Consider the following 22,731-nt stretch of genomic DNA (forward strand, 5'->3'; position numbering starts at 1 on the left):
CTGTGCATTTGACTGACGTAATTCTAATGAGTCAGAACTGATGTCTGCCATGTCAGCTGAGGTAAGTGGTGTTAAAAGCAGTTCAATCAGGTTTAGACTTCTGAGAACTATAGGTGTTTGTTGTTGTTTCCTGTGCCAACCCATGAAGCTTAGCCTATTCTCTCACTAAGTCTGTGAGGACACCTTTCACCGCTGATGTCCTGTTAGTAAAATACAAGTCATTTTACATTACAGATGTGCCTTGAGGCAGAATTCTTGGTCATTCTAATTTCTGTCATAAGCAATGAGAGCAGAGAACGCTTGGGTGTTTATATTTTTAGCAATATGACTTAGCAGCAATTACAGTCATGGGTAAGATGCTCCAATTTACTAAAAAGGCAGATTGGGAAGGTATACCAAAGAAAATGTTTTGCATACTTACACTACAACAGTGATTCTCAACTAGGGAGCCTCGGGGTTTGAGAGACTTTTCAAGGGCCTGGGGGGACAACAATTTTCAGGCGGACGCTATTTGCATGATAGGCCTCAGAAACAAAAACTAAAAACAAACAATCCAAAATATCTCAGGTTTTAGTTTGGTACTATTTGAAATACAAAAATGACATGCGCCAGTAGATGATGGAGGCAGTGTTTTGGAAACGGATGTAACCTTTGAGACTGACGACTGGAAGAAGGCAAGATGTCAACTGACTAGGTGATGTGAGGCAAAAAAAGGGTGCGAGGTTCAAACCCATACCGACATCTGCGAAACACAAGCAGAGTACTTTCTCCTTTGAGTCAAGTACAGGAGAGATAATGCCATGTTCCGCTCCTGAAAACCCTGAGCAGTCGACGGATAGTGAACTCTCTCAAATTGAACCTAACAGAAGTGAAGAGGAAAAACCTGCGCCGACAGGTGAGGTGAAGGCTTCCGAGCCTCACACCAATGATCAGAAAATTGCCTGAGATGACTCTGCCCCGTAGGAGTATGATTCATGGAGAAAGTGGATCCATGCCTTTTGGCCGATCCGTTTGTTGAATCAGGCTGGGTAAAGAAGGAGTTGGGTTCTGTCAATTTGGTCAAAGCATCCAGAAGTGGACTCACGTTTCCCGACACGGAACGAGAGCTGTGGCCTGCTTTTCTCTCCGGAGCAGAGCGCAGTTGAAAGGAGTGATAACAGGGGTGGCGTTGAGTGTTGAGGTGGATCGACTGAAGTTGAGGATCCCTGGTGTCTGTGATGTACGCCGTTTGGTGAGACGCAGACCCAATGGGGAGCGCGAGACTGAGGAGACCCTGTCTGTCCTTCTGAGTTTTGATGTAAAGTGTTTGCCAGATAAAGTCATGCTAGAGTATATAAGTTATCCTGTGAGAGCTTTTGTTTTACGAACCCACTATGGTGTTTCAGGTGCCAAGTTTATGGTCATGTTGCAGCAGTATGAAGGAGGGAGATTCTGAGGTGTGAATTGTGCAGGAGAGCAGTTCAAAGGAGTGTGGTTTTGGTGTTCAAAGCGCAGTGTTTACATTTTTCGGGTGGTCATGTTGCTGGGGATCAGAAATGTCCTGTGCGAGTGAGACAGGTTGAAGTTTCCAGGGTGAGAACAGTACAGAAAGTGTCATGCTGAGGCAGTGAGGAAAGTAAAGGATGGTGGGAAAGGGGTGAGGGACCCTGAGAGGATCCCTGTGAGTAATAGGCCAGTACAGAGTGACCCGTACAGTTTGTGCATTGGTAAGGTTGGCTTCTTGGCGTTTATTGCTGTGGGCATTTCCTTTTTCCCTCACTTCCCTTTTTTGTGAACAAATGTGCAATGCATTTTCCGAACTGTGAAAGGCACCAATAATCAACAAAGCGTCTAGTCTGCCGGAAAACCACACGCGAAGAAGAAAACAGTGAATTTTGTGTGCAGGGCCGCCACCTGGTGGATATGGTAGGTGGTTTTTGACGGAACCGGAAGTCAGTGGATGGAACTAGCTAGCCTAACTAGCTAAAAGAAGCGCAGAGATCCTCCGACAAAGGTTTGAGGGTACCGATCTCTGGAGATAAGCGAGAAATAACATTATACGAGCTTTAGAAAAGAATCACAGCAACCAACGGGGTTGCAGGTCTGATCAGCGACACAGGAAGGTAGGTGAGCTATCATGTACTCTTCTGCAAACCCAAAACATGGCACACGAGTCAGCTAGGCTAACTTGTTAGCTAGCTAGATGCTAACTTCCAACTGAAGCTAACGTTACATTAGATACTAGCCATTTGTAGTCGACAATTTGCTGGCTAGGTAATGAATGAATGGGCTAATCTGGGTTTTACATGTGAGTACAGATTGGGAATCCAGGCAGGTAGCTACCACGAGGCGATATGAAACGTATTATGTTTGAAATATAGAAACTAGTTAGCTAACCACTGTATCCCGCCTACCAGRTATGTTATCATTTTTGAAAGGAAACATCACATGAATAGCTAGGCTAGCTTTAGCGTAGGAAGCTACCTGGGTCAAGAAGGGCGTAATTTCGTCCCGCAATTCGGGGCGTTCCTGTATATGCAGGAACCCCTCTTTATACTTCTATTGGTCCATTTTTTAAATAGGACTCAGACGGGGGCGCTCCAGTACACTAGGCGGTAGCACATTCACGCACACTACCTTTAGCGCCTATATATTGGTGATCGTATCTTCTGGCTGGGGAGTTTTGTTAAGAGCTCCACGCTTTCTGTAAACGTTACCAAATATCACTTGCTGTTCGGTTTGGATACATAAGGAACCTATCTTTCATATTAGCGAGAAATCATTACACATTTCTATTTTTTTTTTTATATGGTTAGGTTTCCCACACAGCCATATTTCCATGTTACAGCGCTTATTTATGGAAGACGGGCGTACTGGTGCTAGTTCTGTGTCTCGGAACACCGGTGTGTAAACGGAAGACAGACGCCACAAACGTGTTGTGACTGAAAAATACTGTCTGCTGCAACTGTGTTAAAACAGTTTACAGTAAGTGTATCTTTAGCTTTTGTTGCATTTATGTGAAATGAAAGCAAAGATTTGTTTGTAGAACCGTACTGCAATTGAAAATGTATCCACGTTTAGCTGGAGTATTTGGCTGACAGGCCCATTATCCTCTAAAAACAGACCACGTTAGGCTTCTTTAGTCCATTATTGGTCTAGGACACCGGTAGGCAGTGTCCTTCACCTCCGCTTGTTGGGCAATGCGTTCCCGCACTTCCACAGGAGGCGGGAGGCTGGGGCGACACCGCTAACTAGCTAGGTCACCAATAGACAACCAGAATATCAAGTGTCGCACGCAAGCTTGAAGATGGCGTGCTCAAGGGAGTGGGGGGCCTGTTCAAGCCGGAACCAATGGGATGTTAGAGTGGGGGGCGTTCCTGCAGATGAATGTATGCCCACATCCAGGAACTCCCCGAATTGCGGGCCGCAATCAGACACTATTGTCCGGCTGGGTTTTCGTCTCAACAGGGCCCGGTTTTCTGATAGCGATGGAATTTAGGCGTAACGTTTCATCATTCCTACAACAGCCGAAAATGTAACAACCGTTTCCCAAGCACCACGCTGACTTGACTAGTTATATACAGGTACAAAAAAATGAGAGAATGGTCGCTAAGTGCGTCGTTGGAGCATTTGTTGATACTGATAGGATCGAAAGACAGTGAGCGCTGCTCTCAGATCAGCTTTCTCCATTCAAATCATTCCTAAACAGAATTATTTCACAATACTGACGACGTATCCGCTTCTATAGATATTACCACATATGGCTGCAAATATTAAGGCGGCTTATTCTAATGCTTACTCAATAAAAATTACCCAAATCACCGATTTGGTGGCACATTGCATACGCTAGGCTACACATAATTAAATAGATTGTGACAAATTAGACAGCAGCCTACATGTAGCAAAATAGAACTCAATTGATTTAACATGAAATGCGTTTCAAAGTGATTGAAAAAACCTATAGCCTACTGTTTATTTTAAAGCAGTCATGCTTCAAATGAAAACCGATATATTTTCATACTTCGCTTGTTTGTATCAATTGCAAAGACATTGGCAACTTCGTAATTGTAGTCAACTTTTGTTCTGAAGTTATCAGCGGTCACAGAGAGACGGGTCATCCATGTGATTTGGTGTTTACGCGGAAGCACCTAACACACTTAACGTGTGGTTAGCGTGTCTACGAGTGGTCTGAGGCATGCGTTAGATTACGAGCGTTTAAGTGCAACGTTAATACCGATGGTTTTGTGGAAACTTCGATATTTAACGATGCTCCTACGAAGGTTCTAACGATAAACTTAGCCTTAAGATGCTTTTGGGAAACCGGGCCCTGGTGGTTGAACCATTGGGTGTGGGTTGGTGTTTGATTAATAGCTAGCTCTGTCTTTGTTGTGTATATGTTGCAGGCTTGATAACATGTACTTGTAGGGGGTTGTTTGCAATGATAATCTATTTTTGGACATTTATGAATGGCAGAAATTAGGGGTCAAAACATACATTTGAGTTCAGGGAGTGTTCAGTATTGATAACGCCTTCTCTCTTTTTCCATCAGGATCAGTTCTGTTAACATCATGGCAGATGGCAGGATCTACGTGGGTAACCTTCCAGCTGATGTGCAAGAGAGGGACATTGAGGATATATTCTTCAAATATGGCAAAATCAGAGACATTGAGTTGAAGAACAACAGAGGCACTATTCCCTTTGCCTTTGTGCGCTTTGAAGATCCACGGTAAGATAAACGTCCATGTCCATGAATGGCATTCTTACTCGTGGACCAATAAGACCAGATTTACATTGACATTTTAGTCATTTAGCAGATGCTCTTATCTAGAGCGACTTGAATTCGTGCATTCACCTTAAGATAGCTAGATGAGACAACCACATATCACAGTCATAGCAAGTACACTTTCCCTGAACTCGGTAGTAATGGAAAGATGGCAACGTGCTGGATGGCCGCCGTTTTGCGAACTCCGACCCAACTTTGCTATTTTGTGATTCTTTTGGCGTTTACTTTATTTTCACAAAATATTTTAGATGTTATCATGAAATATAACATGCTGCCACTTAATGAACTGTTTGAGGCTATAAACAATCAGGAAAACTTGCATCCAGAGGCTGCCTTTCTTGTCGCTGGCATTTTTAATTCCGCTTCATAAAGACACATGATTCTCAACTTTCATCAGCACGTCTCCTTCACAACTAGGGGCAATAAAGTCCTAGACCGAGGTTACTCTACCCACAAACAAGATACAAGACCCTCCCTCGTCCGCCATTCGCTAAATCAGATCATGGCTCCTTACTCTTGCTTCCTGTTTACAAGCAGAGGCTCAAACAGGAAGTACCTGTGACTTGCTCCATTGTGAAATGGTCATTAGAATCAGAGGTTGTGCTATAAGACCGATCTTTTATTCAAAAAATGTTTTAATCTTAAATATTGCAGAAATATTGTGGATTCTATCAAAGTAATTGTTTGCATAATTTTCTATTTTTTTTCTCCACCTAACCCTACCTAAACTAAAGGACAGCAATACTTAGGCTTCTACTTCCAGTTTATACATACTATATACATTTTACGGACACGGTACATTTTACATTAGTTATCTATTTTTTTCCCTCTTTTTTATCCCACCCTTCAGCTACCCTTAACCCCTCCCATCTATCTCTAAAAAACCATCCCATCTTGACTTCTACTTGACAAATATTTTTCAACTGTGGTGGATGTTTCACAAAATGTCTGAACCTTTCTATCATTAATTAACAAAGATATTGTTTTWAAAAAAACAATTTCAAATAATGTTTTATCTATTTGTATTTGAGTTTAACCATAATATTATTTGAAATATTTGTTCTGTTTATTTTTGTTGTTGTGGGTTCAACTGAAATTGCAACCAGATTTCTATGGCTTGTTTTAAAAAGTGATAGTTTGGAGATTATTTCAGTTTCAAATGACCGAAAGTGACAGGTTATCTGAATAAATAGAAACATACAATTTTTTAACATAGGGTGAGCCATTCTTACTAGTCTGCTGGAGAACCAGTTTGGATTTAAGTGTTTTTTTTAAGCATTTAGTGAGAGGTTCAATGCTTTAATATTAAATAATTTTAGTCTTGCAAATATATATTCATTTTATAAATAGGGCGGTTTAATTTTGTCTGGCTTGCCAAATAAAGTGGAATATCTTTTGCTCATATAATATATTTAATTAAAGTATTCCAGTGTAGGCAGGGCCATCAGTAAATTAGTATTTATTTTTATTTAACTAGGCAAGTCAGTCAACAACACATTCTTATTTACAATGACGGCCTACTAAAAGGCCTCCTGCGGGGACGGGGGCTGGGATTTAAAAATATATATACAGTGGGGAGAACAAGTATTTGATACGCTGACGATTTTGCAGGTTTTTCTTCTTACAATGTATGTAGAGGTCTAATTTTTATCATAAGTACACTTCAACTGTGAGAGACGGAATCTAAAACAAAAATACAGAAATCACATTGTATGATTTTTAAGTAATTCATTTGCATTTTATTGCATGACATAAGTATTTGATACATCAGAAAAGCAGAACTTAATATTTGGTACAGAAACRTTTGTTTGCAATTACAGAGATCATACGTTTCCTGTAGTTCTTGACCAGATTTGCACACTGCAGCAGGGATTTTGGCCCACTCCTCCATACAGACCTTCTCCAGATCCTTCAGGTTTCGGGGCTGTCGCTGGGCAATACGGACTTTCAGCTCCCTCCAAAGATTTTCTATTGGGTTCAGGTCTGGAGACTGGCTAGGCCACTCCAGGACCTTGAGATGCTTCTTACGGAGCCACTCCTTAGTTGCCCTGGATGTGTGTTTCGGGTCGTTGTCATGCTGGAAGACCCAGCCACGACCCATCTTCAATGCTCTTACTGAGGGAAGATCTCGCGATACATGGCCCCATCCATCCTCCCCTCAATACGGTGCAGTCGTACTGTCCCCTTTGCAGAAAAGCATCCCCAAAGAATGATGTTTCCACCTCCATGCTTCACGGTTGGGATGGTGTTCTTGGTTGTACTCATCCTTCTTCCTCCAAACACGGCGAGTGGAGTTTAGACCAAAAAGCTCTATTTTTGTCTCATCAGACCACATYAGGATTTTAATCCATGACGGGGTAGTGTGTTACTAATGGTTTTCTTTGAGTGTGGTCCCAGCTCTCTTCAGGTCATTGACCAGGTCCTGCCGTGTAGTTCTGGGCTGATCCCTCACCTTCCTCATGATCATTGATGCCCCACGAGGTGAGATCTTGCATGGAGCCCCAGACRGAGGGTGATTGACCGTCATCTTGAACTTCTTCCATTTTCTAATAATTGCGCCAACAGTTGTTGCCTTCTCACCAAGCTGCTTGCCTATTGTCCTGTAGCCCGTCCCAGCCTTGTGCAGGTCTACAATTCTATCCCTGATGTCCTTACACAGCTCTCTGGTCTTGGCCATTGTGGAGAGGTTGGAGTCTGTTTGATTGAGTGTGTGGACAGGTGTCTTTTATACGGGTAACGAGTTCAAACAGGTGCTGTTAATACAGGTAATTAGTGGAGAACAGGAGGGCTTAAAGAAAAACTAACAGGTCTGTGAGAGCCGGAATTCTTACTGGTTGGTAGGTGATCAAATACTTATGTCATGCAATAAAATGCTAATTAATTACTTGAAAATCATACAATGTGATTTTCTGTATTTTTGTTTTAGATTCCGTCTCTCACAGTTGAAGTGTACCTATGATAAAAATTACAGACCTCTACATGCTTTGTAAGTAGGAAAACCTGCAAAATCGGCAGTGTATCAAATACTTGTTCTCCCCACTGTATATATATATATATATATATAACTGGGAAATTATTAAACAATTCATCAGTGATTTAAAAATAAAAACATTAAAAAAAGATACTCACAAATACTGTGCATTCGGAAAGTTATTCAGACCCCTTGACTTTTTCACATTTTGTTACATTACAGCCTTATTCTAAAATTGATTAAATTGTGTTTTCCCTCTATCTACATACAATACCCCATAATGACCAAGCAAAAACAGGTTTGTAGAATATTTTGCAAATGTGTATGTATAAAAAAAAAAATACATTTACATAAGTTTTCAGGCCCTTTGCTATGAGACTTGAAATTGAGCTTGGGTGCATCCTGTTTCCGTTGATCATCCTTGATGTTTCTACAACTTGATTGGAGTGCACCTGTGGTAAATGCAATTTATTGAACATGATTTGGAAAGGTGCACACCTATCTATATAAGGTCTCACAGATGGCAGTGCATGTCAGAGCAAAAACCAAGCCATGAGGCTCCAGAGAGGCACACCGGTCTAAGGCACTGCATCTCAGTGCTAGAGGCACCACTGCAGACCCTGATTCGATTCTAGGCTGTATCACAACCGGCCGTGATTGGGAGTACCATAGGGCGGCGCACAACTGGCCCAGCGTCGTTAGGGTTTGGCCAGGATAGGCCATCATTGTAAATAAGAATTAGTTCTTAACTGACCTGCCTAGTTAAATAAAGGTTAAATCAAAAAAGTAAATAAAATTGAAGTCAAAGGAATTGTCCTTAGAGTTCTGAGGCAGGATTGTGTCGAGGCACAGATCTGGGGAAAGGTACCAAACAATTTCTGCAGCATTGAAGGTCCCCAAGAACACAGTGGCCTCCATCATTCTTAAATGGTGTAGTGTGTAGATTTGAGGAAAAATTTAATTTAATCCATTTTAGGATAAGGCTGTAACGGTACAAAATGTGGGAGAAGTCTAGGGGACTGAATACTTTCTGAAAGTACTGTAGACAAGTATTTACCTTTCCATGGAAGCAAGATCTTGTTTATTTTTGCTAACTTTCTATGAAAATGTATTGAATTTACACTGCTCAAAAAAATAAAGGGAACACTTAAACAACACAATGTAACTCCAAGTCAATCACACTTCTGTGAAATCAAACTGTCCACTTAGGAAGCAACACTGATTGACAATAAATTTCACATGCTGTTGTGCAAATGGAATAGAAAAAAGGTGGAAATTATAGGCATACTCACCCCAGATGCATACTCACCCCAGATGCATACTCACCCCATCCCTCCCCCACAAACACCTCTACCCCTCTCTCCCCTTCCACTCATAGATCGACCTATTGTTTCCACTTCACAATAACAGCACATACAGTTGACCGGGGCTGCTCTAGCAGGGACTTAGCTGCCCTCTTCAACTGTAAGTGCTGTTATTGTGAAGTGGAAAAGTCTATCTAGTTTATGTAAGATACTTTTTGAAGAGGTAGGGTTTTGGAAGATGAGCACGGACTCTGCTGTCCTGACGTTAGGGGGAAGCTCGTTCCACCATTGGGGTGCTAAGATAGATAAATAGACGGACTCCCATATGCAATGTGTTAATCAAATTGACATGTCCTTATGTATCAGGGATGCCGAGGATGCAGTCTATGGGAGGAATGGTTATGGATTTGGAGACTGCAAGCTTCGCGTTGAGCACCCTCGCTCTGCCTCCTCTAAATTCAACGGTTCTATGGGTGGTAGTGGTCGAGGGAGTGGGGACGGAGGTCCCGGTGGTCCTAAAGGGAGGTTTGGGCCTCCTACTCGGAGATCAGAGTTCAGAGTTATTGTGACTGGTAAGTGGATAAAGTCTGCTTAAAAAAAAAAAATTACACCTCTCTTCCTTCCATTTACAGCAGGTTAGATGTACACTGGTATTGTTGGGCGTTGCCTATAAAGGCCAAAGTTCTCAATGGTTTGCTCTCTGTTCCCACAGGCCTGCCTCCGACTGGGAGCTGGCAAGACTTGAAAGATCACATGAGGGAGGCTGGAGATGTTTGTTTCACAGATGTTCAGCGGGATGGGGAAGGGGTGGTGGAGTTCCTGCGCAGAGAGGACATGGAGTATGCCATGCGGCGCCTGGACAGGACAGAGTTCAGATCACACCAGGTAACTAAATACTCAGATCCTCAGCTATACAGTGTTTTAAGAATGCGTTTTCAGGACATTCTCTGACATGGACATCTTTCAGGGGGAGACTTCATCTATCCGAGTCCATGGAGAGATGGGGGCCAGCAGAGGACGCTCGCGGTCCCGTTCCAGATCCAGGGGACGGTACTCACCCGCTTATCAAGGTCGCGGCTCTCCACCCCCTCGTTATCAGTCGCCCCCTGCTCGCAGATTGTCTCGCCATAGCCCCCCTCCACGTCGCTCCTCTGCAGCACACCGTAGCCCATCAAGCCGCAGCCCACCCCCTCGTCACTACCGATAGTCTACCTACAGGAGGGAGCCAAGGCTGGTGATTACTTTCTTTTGTGTTGCTTTTTAAGTATGTCATGTGCATTCCACTATGAGTACTGTCTCCAGAGGACTTTTTAAATGGTGTAGACAGAGCGGATGGGCAGATCTGCATTTGCCTAACATTCTCAGACCTAGGATATGGCTGGTTAGGGATATTTGTGAAGGAGACTGCATACTAGAGGAATACAACATAATACAGCTCTTTAATGTAGTTAAAAAAAATAAAATGTTTCTGTAAGAGCCTGTCTAGCCTGCCCTGCCTTGTWGATGGTTGCCTCGCAAGTGTTCTCCATTTTGTTCCTCTTTTTTATTTTACGTGAGAATGAAATTATTTCTTTCTCCTGCCCCATTCTCGAAATAATCTTTGTATCTCGTAACAGCTTTGTAAAAAAAGTGTTATTTTTTTCAAATAAAGTGAGGACTCTTAGTATGTTTATTTGTTTTAGTTCCCGAATGCATGAATTGTACATTCATTGGTTGCCTCTTTAGTCCTTAATAATCATTTGCAGAGCACCCACAAAGTATGTACCATTGGGAGTTATGGTTTGCTGCTTTTTCAACATAATGACACTACATAACGTTCAGAGAATACAGTGTAAGGGAGTACACACACAGATCAACACTGGATGATCTTTCTTTGATTTAGCTTCAGTTTGTCTGGTTTGAAGGTGCCTTAATACATGCCAAGCCCTGACCCTCTTGATGGTTGGTCAGTCTTTATCATTTAGCCATGCATTTCTTTGCAGAGGTCTCTTTCAAATGAAATACAGTATCCAGTCATTAATTTACATTTCAGTAATTTAGCGAACGCTCTTATCCAGAGCGCCTTAAGATGAATGCACTAAGATACATGGGTGGGAAAACCAGTCAAATTTAGCTATCAGCAAAGTCAGAGCACATACTTTGACTCAGATCTCAGAGTGCTTCAACATGGCAGCTCTCTCATCTCTCTTCGGTAGTGGAATGTTACCTGCAGAGAAAAGAGCAATTTAAGTTTCATGATATACAAAATGGGGTACTGCCGCCTTAAGAATAAACAACGATATTTACTCCAATTCATGAGCTGATAAAACAGTAGCCAAGATACGCACCTGGCGGTGCCACAAAGTACTCCTCCACTGTGTTTTTGGAGAGCTGGAGCAGTTCCTCTGCACAGTTCCCCTCTGCCACGGCATCCTCCCTCAGATACAGTGCCCTACAGAACAGAGGGTTTTCAATCTGTGAGACTAAACAAGTCACCTTAAGGTTAGGTAGGTAACTATTGGTTCCCTCTCCAAAAATTACCCAATATTTGTAGATCTGAAGCAATTGGATAGGGCAGTAAGCAAAATGTGATTGCTCCACCAAACCTTCCATTAAACACTTCCAATGGATTACCACTACCCAATTCCTTCAGATCAAACACTGAAGGGCTAGGGGCTGCTTCAGGATCTGCCTGGCCTGAGTCTAACCTTTCCTCCAGAACTGAATCCATTGGGTCAACCCCATCTGTGTCAACAACATGGAGCTGATCTGCAAATCGGATGGCTTTCTCCAGACAGGCCAGCCCCTCCTGGTTGCGGAAATCAACCAGGGCTAGTCTCTCCAATTTGTCAACAAGGTCTACAGGAACTTGYCAAGGCTGTAAGAAAATGCTTATTAGATGTTAGAACTTATCAATGTCACTAACAGTTAGCCATTTAAACCTATTTGATCTGGCTTAAATTTACAAGCTAATAAAAACCACTTCATTAAAGTACAGTATACTAACTGGGGGTAGCTGGTTCTCCAATACAGGCTCCCATGTTGCTACCCTGGGCACCTAGGATTGAAAAATTAACATGGGCAATACAACAAGAAACTGCAACCACAGTCCACATGTGTACGATATGCTGTACTGGCTGTACTGTACATTAGCTAGCTAATCACTTACCTTAGAGTTGCTAATTCGGGTACTGTATTGATGTACTAAAGTTATCAGATGAGTCCAACGAAAGCAGCTAAAGTTTTGCTTGGATTTTCGGTCCTGCGACGTTATGGAAACTCCTGTGACACCTTGGCGGTAGCACGAAGGCCCTAGATTAAATGCTAGAGTCTGTAACTTTCGTGTATAATTCACTACGACATACATGTTATGCTGGCTAATGTAACTAGCTTGCAAATGCCTATGCAATTCCTATTACGATGAAATTGTGCGTAGCTAGCTAGTCAATTTAGTAAACTAAGCAATGGTTAGCTAGATTTTATGAGCGTCTCCGTTGATTCCTGGAACTCAAAAATAACATCAGTCAACAGCTAACTGGCTAGCTAGCAGAGTCTAGTAGGGGAGAATATCAATTARATACTACCGGCTTTTTCTCAAACCCCATTGGAGGAGAAAGTCAGAGGGGCTTTCTCGTCCAATGGGTTTTGAGAAGGAGGCGACGCGAGGAGTATTCAATTGAGATTCTCTCTAGAATTTTTTTAGTCAAGGATCTTCTCTGTTGACTGTGAAATTACTTACATGGTTGACCTCAGTCAAACAGACAATATGCTTTCTACACGGACAAAATGTTAGATGTATTTCTATCAAATCAACACTTGACTTTTTATGCAAATCAAAAATTATGAAATAAGGCCAGATGTTTTTAGAATCACTTCCATTTTGTTTGATGTTTCTATTACATTTCGAATAACACATTTTATAAGACATTGAAATGCATTCTTTATAATTTGAAGTATTTCTGTCAAAACAACACTTTTTTATGCAAATAAAAGGTAAAAGTAAGCCAGACCTTTTTAGAATAATTTGCATTTTGTTTAATGTTTCTATGACAATTCATGAAAAAGTTATTGCAAACAAGAGATTTAAATGTTTTTTTATTTTTATGATTTGATGTATTTCTATCAAATCAACACACATTTTTATGTAAATGAAAGGTTGTTTAAGTAGGCCAGGGGTGTCATTACACCAATTCTATTGCAAACGTTTCATCTGTTGCAAAACATTTAGCAAAAGAAACCATTTACTCCAAACGCTGTTGAGCTCCGTTTAGTTTTTTAAACGGATGTCATAGTTCAGTCGTGTATCTTAAAAAAAAAWAAAAATAAGCAGCAGGAAGAAGTTGGAAGGAACCCTGCGGACTTCACTCCACTAGACCACAGAATAATCAACTTTTTAGATGTGCAGCTTGTGCCAAACACTTCGCAGACTATTCAAATTGGATGGCAACCATTGAGCTGTAAAATTACGATGGCAACGAGTGGAAACCATACAATTAAAATGAACTACAACTTCCGTTTAAGAACCCAACATTTTTTACGTCACGTTTTGCAACCGATGGACCGTTTTGCATTAGAATCGGTGTAATGAATCATTAGCATTTTGCAATTAGCATTTTGTTTAATGTTCTATGACAATCCATGAAAAAGTTATTGGAACAAGATATTTAAAAGCATTTTTTTTATGATTAGATGTATTTCTATCAAATCAACACTACTTTTCATGCAAATCAAAGGTTGTGAAAGTAGGCCTTTTTAGAATAATTAGCATTTTGTTTAATGTCTCTAAAACAATCCATGAAAAGGTTATTGTAGATAAGAGAATTATATGCATTTTAAATAATTTCGCGAATGTATGTTGAATATATATATTTTTTTACATCGGTGAAGAACTGGAAGAGCATCAGATTTTTAATTTACATTTACATTTAAGTCATTTAGCAGACGCTCTTATCCAGAGCGACTTACAAATTGGAAAGTTCATACATATTCAATCTGAGGTTCCAGGGTTCAAGTCCCTGTTCGGGCTTGACTTTTCCCAATTTAACAACAGAGTATAGATTTTGTTATGGTACGTTGCATGAAAAATACGTAATTTAGCCTACAGTTGCCCACAGACAGCCAATGATGTGAATTCAAACTATGAATGAGAATGCACAGCACAGCATACATCTTTCGGGAAGGACTTTTTGAAGGCTGAAGCACAGAGTTTCTAAATAGAAAGAGGTGCAACATCGCAAGACTTCCAGGAACGCTTGCGAAGCAGACCAAGACTGTGTTTGGGGTTGGACAAGTCAATGGGAGAATTTATATATTCTTCCTTAGTTGTTAATTTTCTCGAAATCTAAAGGCAAAAACCACTTAGTCGTAGGCCTATGTTGTTTGTTCCTGAACTGGCCGAATGGCAGAGCTATCCTTCAGCACCACAAGTTGGTTGAACCTTAATATCATTGCACGATCCTGGCGCTGTCCTTTCAGCAACACGAAGGGCACTCCAATCGCTTAACATAACACAACCAAGATCTGTTGCCTACGCCTTATAGTCCTACTCATCACACTTATTATTACAAATCTTTAACCCTCATCGAATATTCAAAAATGGATTACAATAATGAGATGTATCCACCAATCCAAAGAAAGGATAGGCAGGAGCTAGACAGCCAGCTGTGCCGCTTTGTCCCATTATTAGGGTTCGAATCCAGGCTGCATCACATCCGGCCGTGATTGGGAGTCGCGTAGGGTGGCGCACAATTTGCCCAGCATTGGCCGGGGTAGGCCGTCATTGTAAATGAGTATTTGTTCTTAAAACTGACTTGCCTGGTAAAAATAAAATAAAAAAACTATCTTGTCAGTACAGTATATCCATAATCTTTGCCAATACAAACTTTGAGGAAATTATGATGTCATTTAATTTTTATTTTGCGCTACAATAGATTCACTCCATCCTATTCATTCCTATTGAGGACTGCTCCTTCTAGGGAGTGCCAATATGGCCGACCGGTGGCTTCAAAGCCTCTCAATGGCCAATACATAGCATCAGCAATCCAGGGTTTTTATAATGTACGTCATTGGTGTGCACTGCGGAGGCCCGTCAGAGGCTTGATCACTTTGGCCAATCAGAACGTTGAAACACTGCAGCATGAAGTTCACTAAGGATGGCAAGTTCACAAATTCTGATTTGTGGGCTTCAAAAGAAGAAGAAGATGCGGACAAGTCACTGAAGCATTTCAATAAAAGATTTGTGGACACGTCCAGAGTAACGTTGAGACAGTTAGCCATCCAGACTCCTTTGTACTGGTTAGATGGATAGATAGCCAATCACAGATTCTATACCAACATTTAATTAATTGTGATTCACTCGCCTGACAGATCACGCCATGGTCCTCTCCATATCTGCCTGGCGGATACATATGGATGGAGTGTAAGATGTCTCAATTGCACAGTGTTGAATTTTTTCTTGTCTTCCTTGAAATTGATGTTCTGTTTAATCTTGTTTCTGTTTTATCTTGTGTGTATGTGTTAGCTGGAGGGTGACGAGGCTTTCCAGGAGTTTGTGTCAGTGCATCATAACCGCAGCCAGTTGCCTACCTGGGCCAATGACTCTCTGCCCCAATCAGCAGCCCCCGAGACTGGCCGGGGAGGAGTCAGGAGAAGAAGCCTGCCTTGGATGATTACCTCAACTTTGAGTCAGACGAGAAGAAGAAGGATGAGGAGTAAGATGAGGAAGAAGACCAGGTTAGGTACACATGCCTACATAGACCCTTTGTTTGACAGATGCTGGTAAATGTGTGTGTGTAAACAGTGTGTTTTCATTGTCAGGTGCTAATAAAGAGGCTCTGAAGTCTGACCTGTCTGATATGGAGTACCTGTGGCGCAGAGACGGGGTGCTGCGGAGGATGAAGATGATGAGGAAGATGAGCCTGCCCATATGCAGCAGACAGACAGACAGTGCCTATGAGAGTGGGGATAGAGACGGTATCCAGAGGGCCAAAGCACCAGTCCCTTCACTGGATAAAAGCCAGAGCAAACCTAGCAAGCCTGTCAAACAGCAGGAGGTTGGGCAAATACCTAACCTTTAACACCTAGCATTTGACCTGCACCCCTGACCCACAGACCTTGGGATTTAAACTCAAATCTTACCTTCATTGAAATGATGGAGGATAGCAGTTAAAACGGCATATGGTGTAGCATTCTGACAGTGAAATTAGGGTTGAGGGTTTTCATTGCCGTATCCCCTTTGGTAATGTGTGTGTGTGTCCCTATCCAGGGGCGAAAATCTGATATCAACCTTGGAGGGGACAATTACATTACATTTTCTCAAGAGCAATTCCTGAGGGGGACACCAAAAGTAGTGCTGTAACACATAGCCTACGTTGTAATATGTTAAATGTATATTGAGGAACCATAATTCCTACAACTGAATAATTGATAGGTACAGTAGTTAACTGAAGGGTTTAACCAACTTGTTCAAATGTTTAAATCATTATAATACTACTACTAATAATAGTTATAGCAGTGCTCCTTACCAGTCCAGTATGTATGCAGGTATTCGGACTTACAACTAGCAATATCAAGAAAGGCCAGTAGGTAACAATGGTACTGTACACTGTATGGGTGTAGTTTTCATAAATACAATGAACATGGTGTGATCTCATCTAAAAGAGTCTCCATTGAGAACCATCACAAAGTTAGTCTCCGTATTGAATTGACCTTTTAATTGTACTTTTTCTGATACATTTATAAAGTCATTAAATGTGCCACTGGCCTGAGTCTACTACAATATCTTTACAAGAACAAAAAGCTTAAAATAAGTACAGTTCTAAAAGCAAAATAACTACTTCAATGAAAAACCCAAATAAATCAAACAAAATATCCTTCAGTCAGTGTCTCAACTCTTCAAACAGCAGCTATGGACAAGTATGTCGCACAAAGTATGCAATTTTAAATAAAATAACATGAAATAAATAATTTGTAAGTGTACTGTCATGTACTAAAAACTACTCTCCTCTAGGCTGCTTAGTACCCGCTCATACTGCCCTAGCACAGCTCTAAAGCAGTAATTCCGCACAGTCCACCTTGTTGGACATAGGGGTTTCCGGGTGGGCAGATGTGTTCTTTGGACGTGGCAATTGATTCAAACATGCTCTTAAACCTTCCTGACTGGCCATAGAGAGACACCTAACTGATGGACCCAAGAAAGGGAATCCCGGATCAGTGGGGAGGCTGAGCAGTAAGCCTGTGTAATCAGATTTACACAGTGTGCTCCACAATGGACATAGAGGGCTAATGGCTGCTGCCTTCTCACAAATGCCTGTGCACCTGTGTATTTTCCTGCCATGTTTGAGGCACCATCGTAACTCTGCCCACGTAAGCCAGACATGGGCAAATTGAGCCTCAACAACACTTCAGTTGCCACTTTCGCAATGCCCTCGCCTGTTGTCTCCGACACCCTGTATAGCCCAATAAACTCCTCGTGAGGGACAAAGCTCATGGTCAACATAATGCAAAAAGACACCTCCTGTTAGCACACAGAGACATCTTGAGTACCATCAACAATTAATGAAAATTGTACAATCGGAAGAGACCTAATCTCAGCTGCAATGCCTCGAATGATTGTATTGGCCATGATGTTCAGAATTTCATTCTGTGCTTTGGGCCTCTTGAAACGTCAACACTCTGGTTGGCAAGAGTTTGCGGTAAAAATTGTGGGTGTGGCTGATATGGTTTTGTGCCATCACTGAGGTAACTGGACAATGCTGTGCCCTACTGTCCCTATACTGGTCTGCCTGGCAACAAGGGTGACACCTGGTCCTGCCGTGGCTGTGACATTGTTTCTCTGAAGTCTCTCTCCCTGGCTCTTTCCCTTTCACACCCTCACTGACTCAGTCTGTCTCCTAGAAAAGAAATAAGGTGTTTGCCGTACTCCTAACTACCGGTACCCAAAACTACACATTAATCACAACAGCAATACCATTGCCGTAAACAAATCTTAGTTTAGTCATCAGTTTAAGTTGAGAGCGGGGTATCCATGGCATTTTCCAATTATGTCCCTATTTTACAAGTCAAAAAAATTGAGAACCTTTCATAATGTGCAAACAAAGACTCAACAAACTTACCTGAGACTCCCTGTCTCTGCCAATCTGTCCCTGCATATCTGTCCCCAAACTCTGCTGTCTGTGTGCCATCTGTTGCCTGCTCTGCCTAACGACATCATTGTGAAACATTTCCATTAGCATTTCACTTCTTTCTTATGAACATTTTATCTAACTCGTCTTTGAATATTAGGCTACTAGAGTTCTTACTATGCGTTTTGGTTGTGTACTGAAAAATACTGCCATTTTCTACCTGGCTGGCTGGCCGGTCTAGCTGCCACACACACATTTACACAACATATGCTACAACCTTTTCTAATTCTAGTTTGTTTCATATTGGCTGGCTTCAACAATAGCTGAATTTGTAAAGCTAGCGAGCACCAATTCCGTTTCTGTGGTGTTTGCTATAATCTAAAAAAAAAAAAAAAAAAAAGTGAAATAAATAAATTTAAAAAAAGTTCACTAGCGAAACTTAGCTTTTGCAACGAGACCATTAAATATATTTTAAGACAATGGTATAAGAGAGTGTAGTTCTGTTCAGTTTGGACTTCAGTTTATCGCTAACCTTATCACAGGGACTTTGAAGCACTACACTGAATGATGATCTTGGAATAAAATGACGATAGCAAAGATTCCATTCTTGACGACGCCACATAAATGGAATAGGTACAGCTAGCTTGATAGTTAATGTTTGCTTTAGTTTGCGCGCTAGCTCTGCAAATTCAGCTAGTGTGTGAACCCTGCAACATAAAAATGTAAACATTACTATGGCGCGATTGACTGGATTAACCTCACGTCAGTTACGTACCTTGAGTGCCTTTCGGACAGGAGATACGAACCCTCTATTACCTTGCCAGCTAAAAAAACTGGCAGTGGATCAAACCATTGTGAGGCAAAGGGCGGGGTGGTCGCAATCTTTTGAAACTTAAAAAGGCTCTATTAAGTGTCTATAATCAGCACAACTGCTTTCATTGCGTATTATTTAATATTATTGAAATTACATAAAGTTTATGTTTACAGTGATAGATTGGGGGGGACAAATCATATTTTTCCCAGGATGGGGGGGTCGTGTCCCCCCCGTCCCCCCTGGGATTTCCGCCTATGTCCCTATCTCTCTGTGCCCCATAGACTGAATCCACATTGAAACTGCGAGAATGTCCCTTCAACGTCAAAGAGGTGAGTGTGTGTGGCTTGATGTGGAGTTCAGAGGTGGGGAAAGGGTTTATTTATGCGTGACATCTTGGGTTGTTTATGTGTGATATAAACAGCAACAAGTGCGAGAGTTCATGACTACTCTGAAGCCTGCAGCCATTTGAATCATCAAGAATGCCACCGGCAACAAAACCGAGTATATGTATGTGGACCTGCGCTCAGAAGAGGAGGTGAAAAAGGCTCTGAAGAAGAACAAAGATTACATGGGTGAGAATCAGACTGTGTGTGTGTGTGTGTGTGTGTGCGCACGTTCGTAATCCTCACGGAGAATAAAAAGTTATGTACTGTGTGTGTTTGTCCGAAAGGTTGCTCTATATTGAGGTGTTTCAGACAAGTGTGAGGGGCAGGTGGAGAAAGGGAGCGAGAGGAGATAAAGGAAGATGAAGAGGAGGAAGATGTAGCAGAGTCAGGAAGACTCTCCACAAGGAACCTGCCCTAAACCTGCACAGAAGAGGAGCTCCAAGACGTCTTCACAAAGCATGGTATGTACATACACGCACATATACTGTATCAAATCAAATCACATTTCATTTGTCATATGAGCCGAATACAACAGGTGTAGACCTTACAGTGAAATGCTTACTTACAAGCCCTTATAACTAACAATGCAATTTTTTAGAAAAATAAGAAATAAAAGTATCAAAAATGTAAAGAGCAGCAGTAAAATAACAATAGCGAGGCTATATACAGGGGGTACCGGTACAGAGTCAATGTGTGGGGGCACCAGTTAGTCAAGGTAATTGAGGTAATTTATACATGTATGTAACGAACGTCGTCGAGAGAAGAAGAAGAGGACCAAGGTGCAGCATTGTAAGTGTTCATTTTAATGTTATAATATAAACTSAACACTGAAATGACAAAAACAGCAAAGAGCGAGAACGAAACGAAACAGTTCTGTAAGGTATACACACAAAACAGAAAACTACCCACAACACACAGGTGGAAAAAGGCTACCTAAGTATGGTTCTCAGAGACAACGATTGACAGCTGCCTCTGTTTGGGAACCATACCAGGCCAAACACATAGAAATACAAAACAAGGACAACATAGAATACCAGACATAGAATGCCCACCCAAACTCACGCCCTGACCAAACAAAATAGAGACAAAAAAGGATCTAAGGTCAGGGCGTGACAATGTAGGTAGAGTTATTAAAGTGACTTATGCATAGATAATAACAGAGAGTAGCAGCAGCGTAAAAGATTGTGGGGAGGGGGGATTTGGGGGGGGGGGGGGTAATGCACTTAGTCTGGGTAACCATTTGATTAGATGTTCAGTTGTTTTATGGCTTGGGGGTAAAAGCTGTTTAGAAGCCCCTTGGCGTTCCGGTATGACTTGGCGTTCCGGTAGCAGAGAGAACAGTCTATGACTAGTGTGGCTGGTGTCTTTGACAATTTTTGGGCCTTCCTCTGACACCGCCTGGTATAGAGGTCCTGGATGGCAGGAAGCTTGGCACCAGCGATCAGCGACCGTACGTACTATCCTCTGTAGTGCCTTGCAGTCGAAGGCCGAGCAGTTGCCATACGAGGCAGTGATGCAACCAGTCAGGATGCTCTCGATGGTGCAGCTGTAGAACTTTTTGAGGATCTGAGGACCCATGCCAAATCTTTTCAGTCTCCTGAGGGGGAATAGGTTTTGTTGTGCCCTCTTCACACCTGTCTTGGTGTGCTTGGACCATAGTTAGTTTGTTGGTGATGTGGACACCAAGGAACTTGAAGCTATCAACCTGCTCCACTACAGCCCCGTTGATGAGAATGGGGGCGTGTTCGGTCCTCCTTTTCCTGTAGTCCACAATCATCTCCTTGGTCTTGAACAGGTTGGGGGAGAGGGTGTTGTCCTGGCACCACACGGCCAGGACTCTGACCTCCTCCCTGTATGCTGTCTCGTCGTTCTTGGTGATCAGTCCTACCACTATTGTGTCATCAGCAAACTTAATGATGGTGTTGGAGTCGTGCCTGGCTGTGCAGTCATGAGTGAACAGAGAGTACAGGAGGGGACTGAGCACGCACCCCTGAGGGGCCCCCGTGTTGAGGATCAGCGTGGCGGATGTGTTGTTACCTACCCTTACCACCTGGGGGCGGCCCGTCAGGAAGTCCAGGATCCAGTTGCAGAGGGAGGTGTTTAGTCCCAGAGTCCTTAGCTTAGTGATGAGCTGTGAGGGCACTATTGTGTTGAACACTGAGCTGTAGTCAATGCACAATTACAGACAACATAACAGTGGCATTTACGCATGAACACAGGAACAAAACTGACTGAGGAAGGAACCCAAGGGAGTGACAGATATAGGGGAGGTAATCAGGAAGGTAATGGAGTTCAYGTGAGTATCATGATGATCTGCAGGTGCGTGTAATGATGGATCCCAGGACCGGTGGTTAGTATACAGGGGACGATGAACGCTGGAGGGGAAGAGTGGGAGTAGACGTGACAAGCATTTTCAAATTATTTGTCGCCTTAGCTTGCTACATAACTTCTGAGTGATAGGAAGCACGAGCAATCAGCCTACACCATTGTGTTCACACCCGTCATTGCTATGACAACTAGCGTAGCTATGTCAGAAAAATGACTGCTGTCTGAACACACACATCCGATTTGGTCACTTGTAACTTATTATTCCAAAGCGGATTTGAAAAACAAAAGTGATTTGAGCATTAAGGCCTGTACTGTGAACAAGGCTTCAGTCACTCTCACACTGATAATGATGATGATATGTGTATCCTCTCCAGCACGTTTGGGGAGCTGAGGACTGTTCGTCTGCCAAAGAAGGCGCCCGATACCGGCACCGGGGTTCACAGCGGGTTTGGCTTTGTAGACTTCCTCACAAAACAGGATGCCAAGGTGAGTGAGGGTGAATGACCACGGTGTGTGTTATTTCTTGTTTCCCCTCTAAAAAAAACATTATTGTTGCTGTACATTACTGTTGAGGGGTGTTATTTCTTGAATCCACGGTAGAAAGCATTCTCTGCGCTGTGCCATAGCTACTGTACCATCTGTACGGGAGGCAGCTGGTTCTACAGTGGGCCGATGCCCAAGACACTGTGGAGACGCTACGTAGGAAAACAGCTAAGCATTTCCACGGTAACACCCAGCGTACCAGCATACAGATACAGTAATACATTTCATATTGATGTTTGGAGAAACCTATTCTCTGATCTCTCTCTCTCTCTCAGACGTCCCTAAGAAGAAGTGGAAGGCAGAGGTGATGGAGGAGATTATGGAGACCGAGCGGGCAAAGGATGACGGACCCCTAAATCACACCCCTTAACCACAACCCAGCCCTGATTGGTGCCTGTGGCCCCATGTGGGTAGGACTGACTGAATAATCTGGACCTAGTGACAGGAGAAGGAGGCATCAGAAAGAGCAGAACTCGGCAGAAGCCAATTCTTTTGTCAGTGATTCTGCGCAGTGCCTTGCCA

The 22,731-nt window shown here is 42.4% G+C and overlaps 2 protein-coding genes and 1 pseudogene across 4 annotated transcripts; 2 read left to right on the forward strand and 1 right to left on the reverse strand.

Annotated features, from left to right (window-relative positions):
• The first annotated feature begins 1,897 nt into the window (after positions 1-1,897).
• LOC111974148 (serine/arginine-rich splicing factor 9) lies at positions 1,898-10,700 on the forward strand. 3 transcript variants are annotated; one of them, XM_024001765.2, is made up of 5 exons: positions 1,898-2,102; positions 4,529-4,705; positions 9,404-9,609; positions 9,750-9,922; positions 10,005-10,700. In XM_024001765.2, the coding sequence occupies exons 2-5, from the start codon at positions 4,548-4,550 to the stop codon at positions 10,242-10,244; spliced, it is 777 nt and encodes a 258-aa protein (XP_023857533.1). In that variant the 5' UTR covers positions 1,898-2,102; positions 4,529-4,547; the 3' UTR covers positions 10,245-10,700. The 3 variants fall into 3 exon arrangements, with proteins under 3 accessions (XP_023857533.1, XP_023857534.1, XP_023857535.1); XM_024001766.2 differs by having other exon boundaries at positions 1,935-2,106; XM_024001767.2 differs by lacking the exon at positions 1,898-2,102 and adding an exon at positions 2,656-2,964.
• On the reverse strand, positions 10,689-12,592 carry gatc (glutamyl-tRNA amidotransferase subunit C). Its single transcript, XM_024001768.2, has 5 exons — positions 12,186-12,592; positions 12,024-12,074; positions 11,725-11,894; positions 11,365-11,468; positions 10,689-11,243 (listed from the first exon to the last, which is right to left on the reverse strand). Exons 1-5 carry the CDS (start codon positions 12,381-12,383, stop codon positions 11,182-11,184), a joined length of 585 nt encoding a protein of 194 aa, XP_023857536.1. The 5' UTR covers positions 12,384-12,592; the 3' UTR covers positions 10,689-11,181.
• Positions 12,593-15,152: 2,560 nt separating this feature from the next.
• LOC111974337 (probable RNA-binding protein 19) lies at positions 15,153-22,579 on the forward strand (annotated as a pseudogene).
• The last annotated feature ends 152 nt before the right edge of the window (positions 22,580-22,731 follow it).

This window comes from Salvelinus sp. IW2-2015, linkage group LG15 (assembly GCF_002910315.2).
Source record: "Salvelinus sp. IW2-2015 linkage group LG15, ASM291031v2, whole genome shotgun sequence".
NCBI lineage: Eukaryota > Metazoa > Chordata > Actinopteri > Salmoniformes > Salmonidae > Salvelinus > Salvelinus sp. IW2-2015.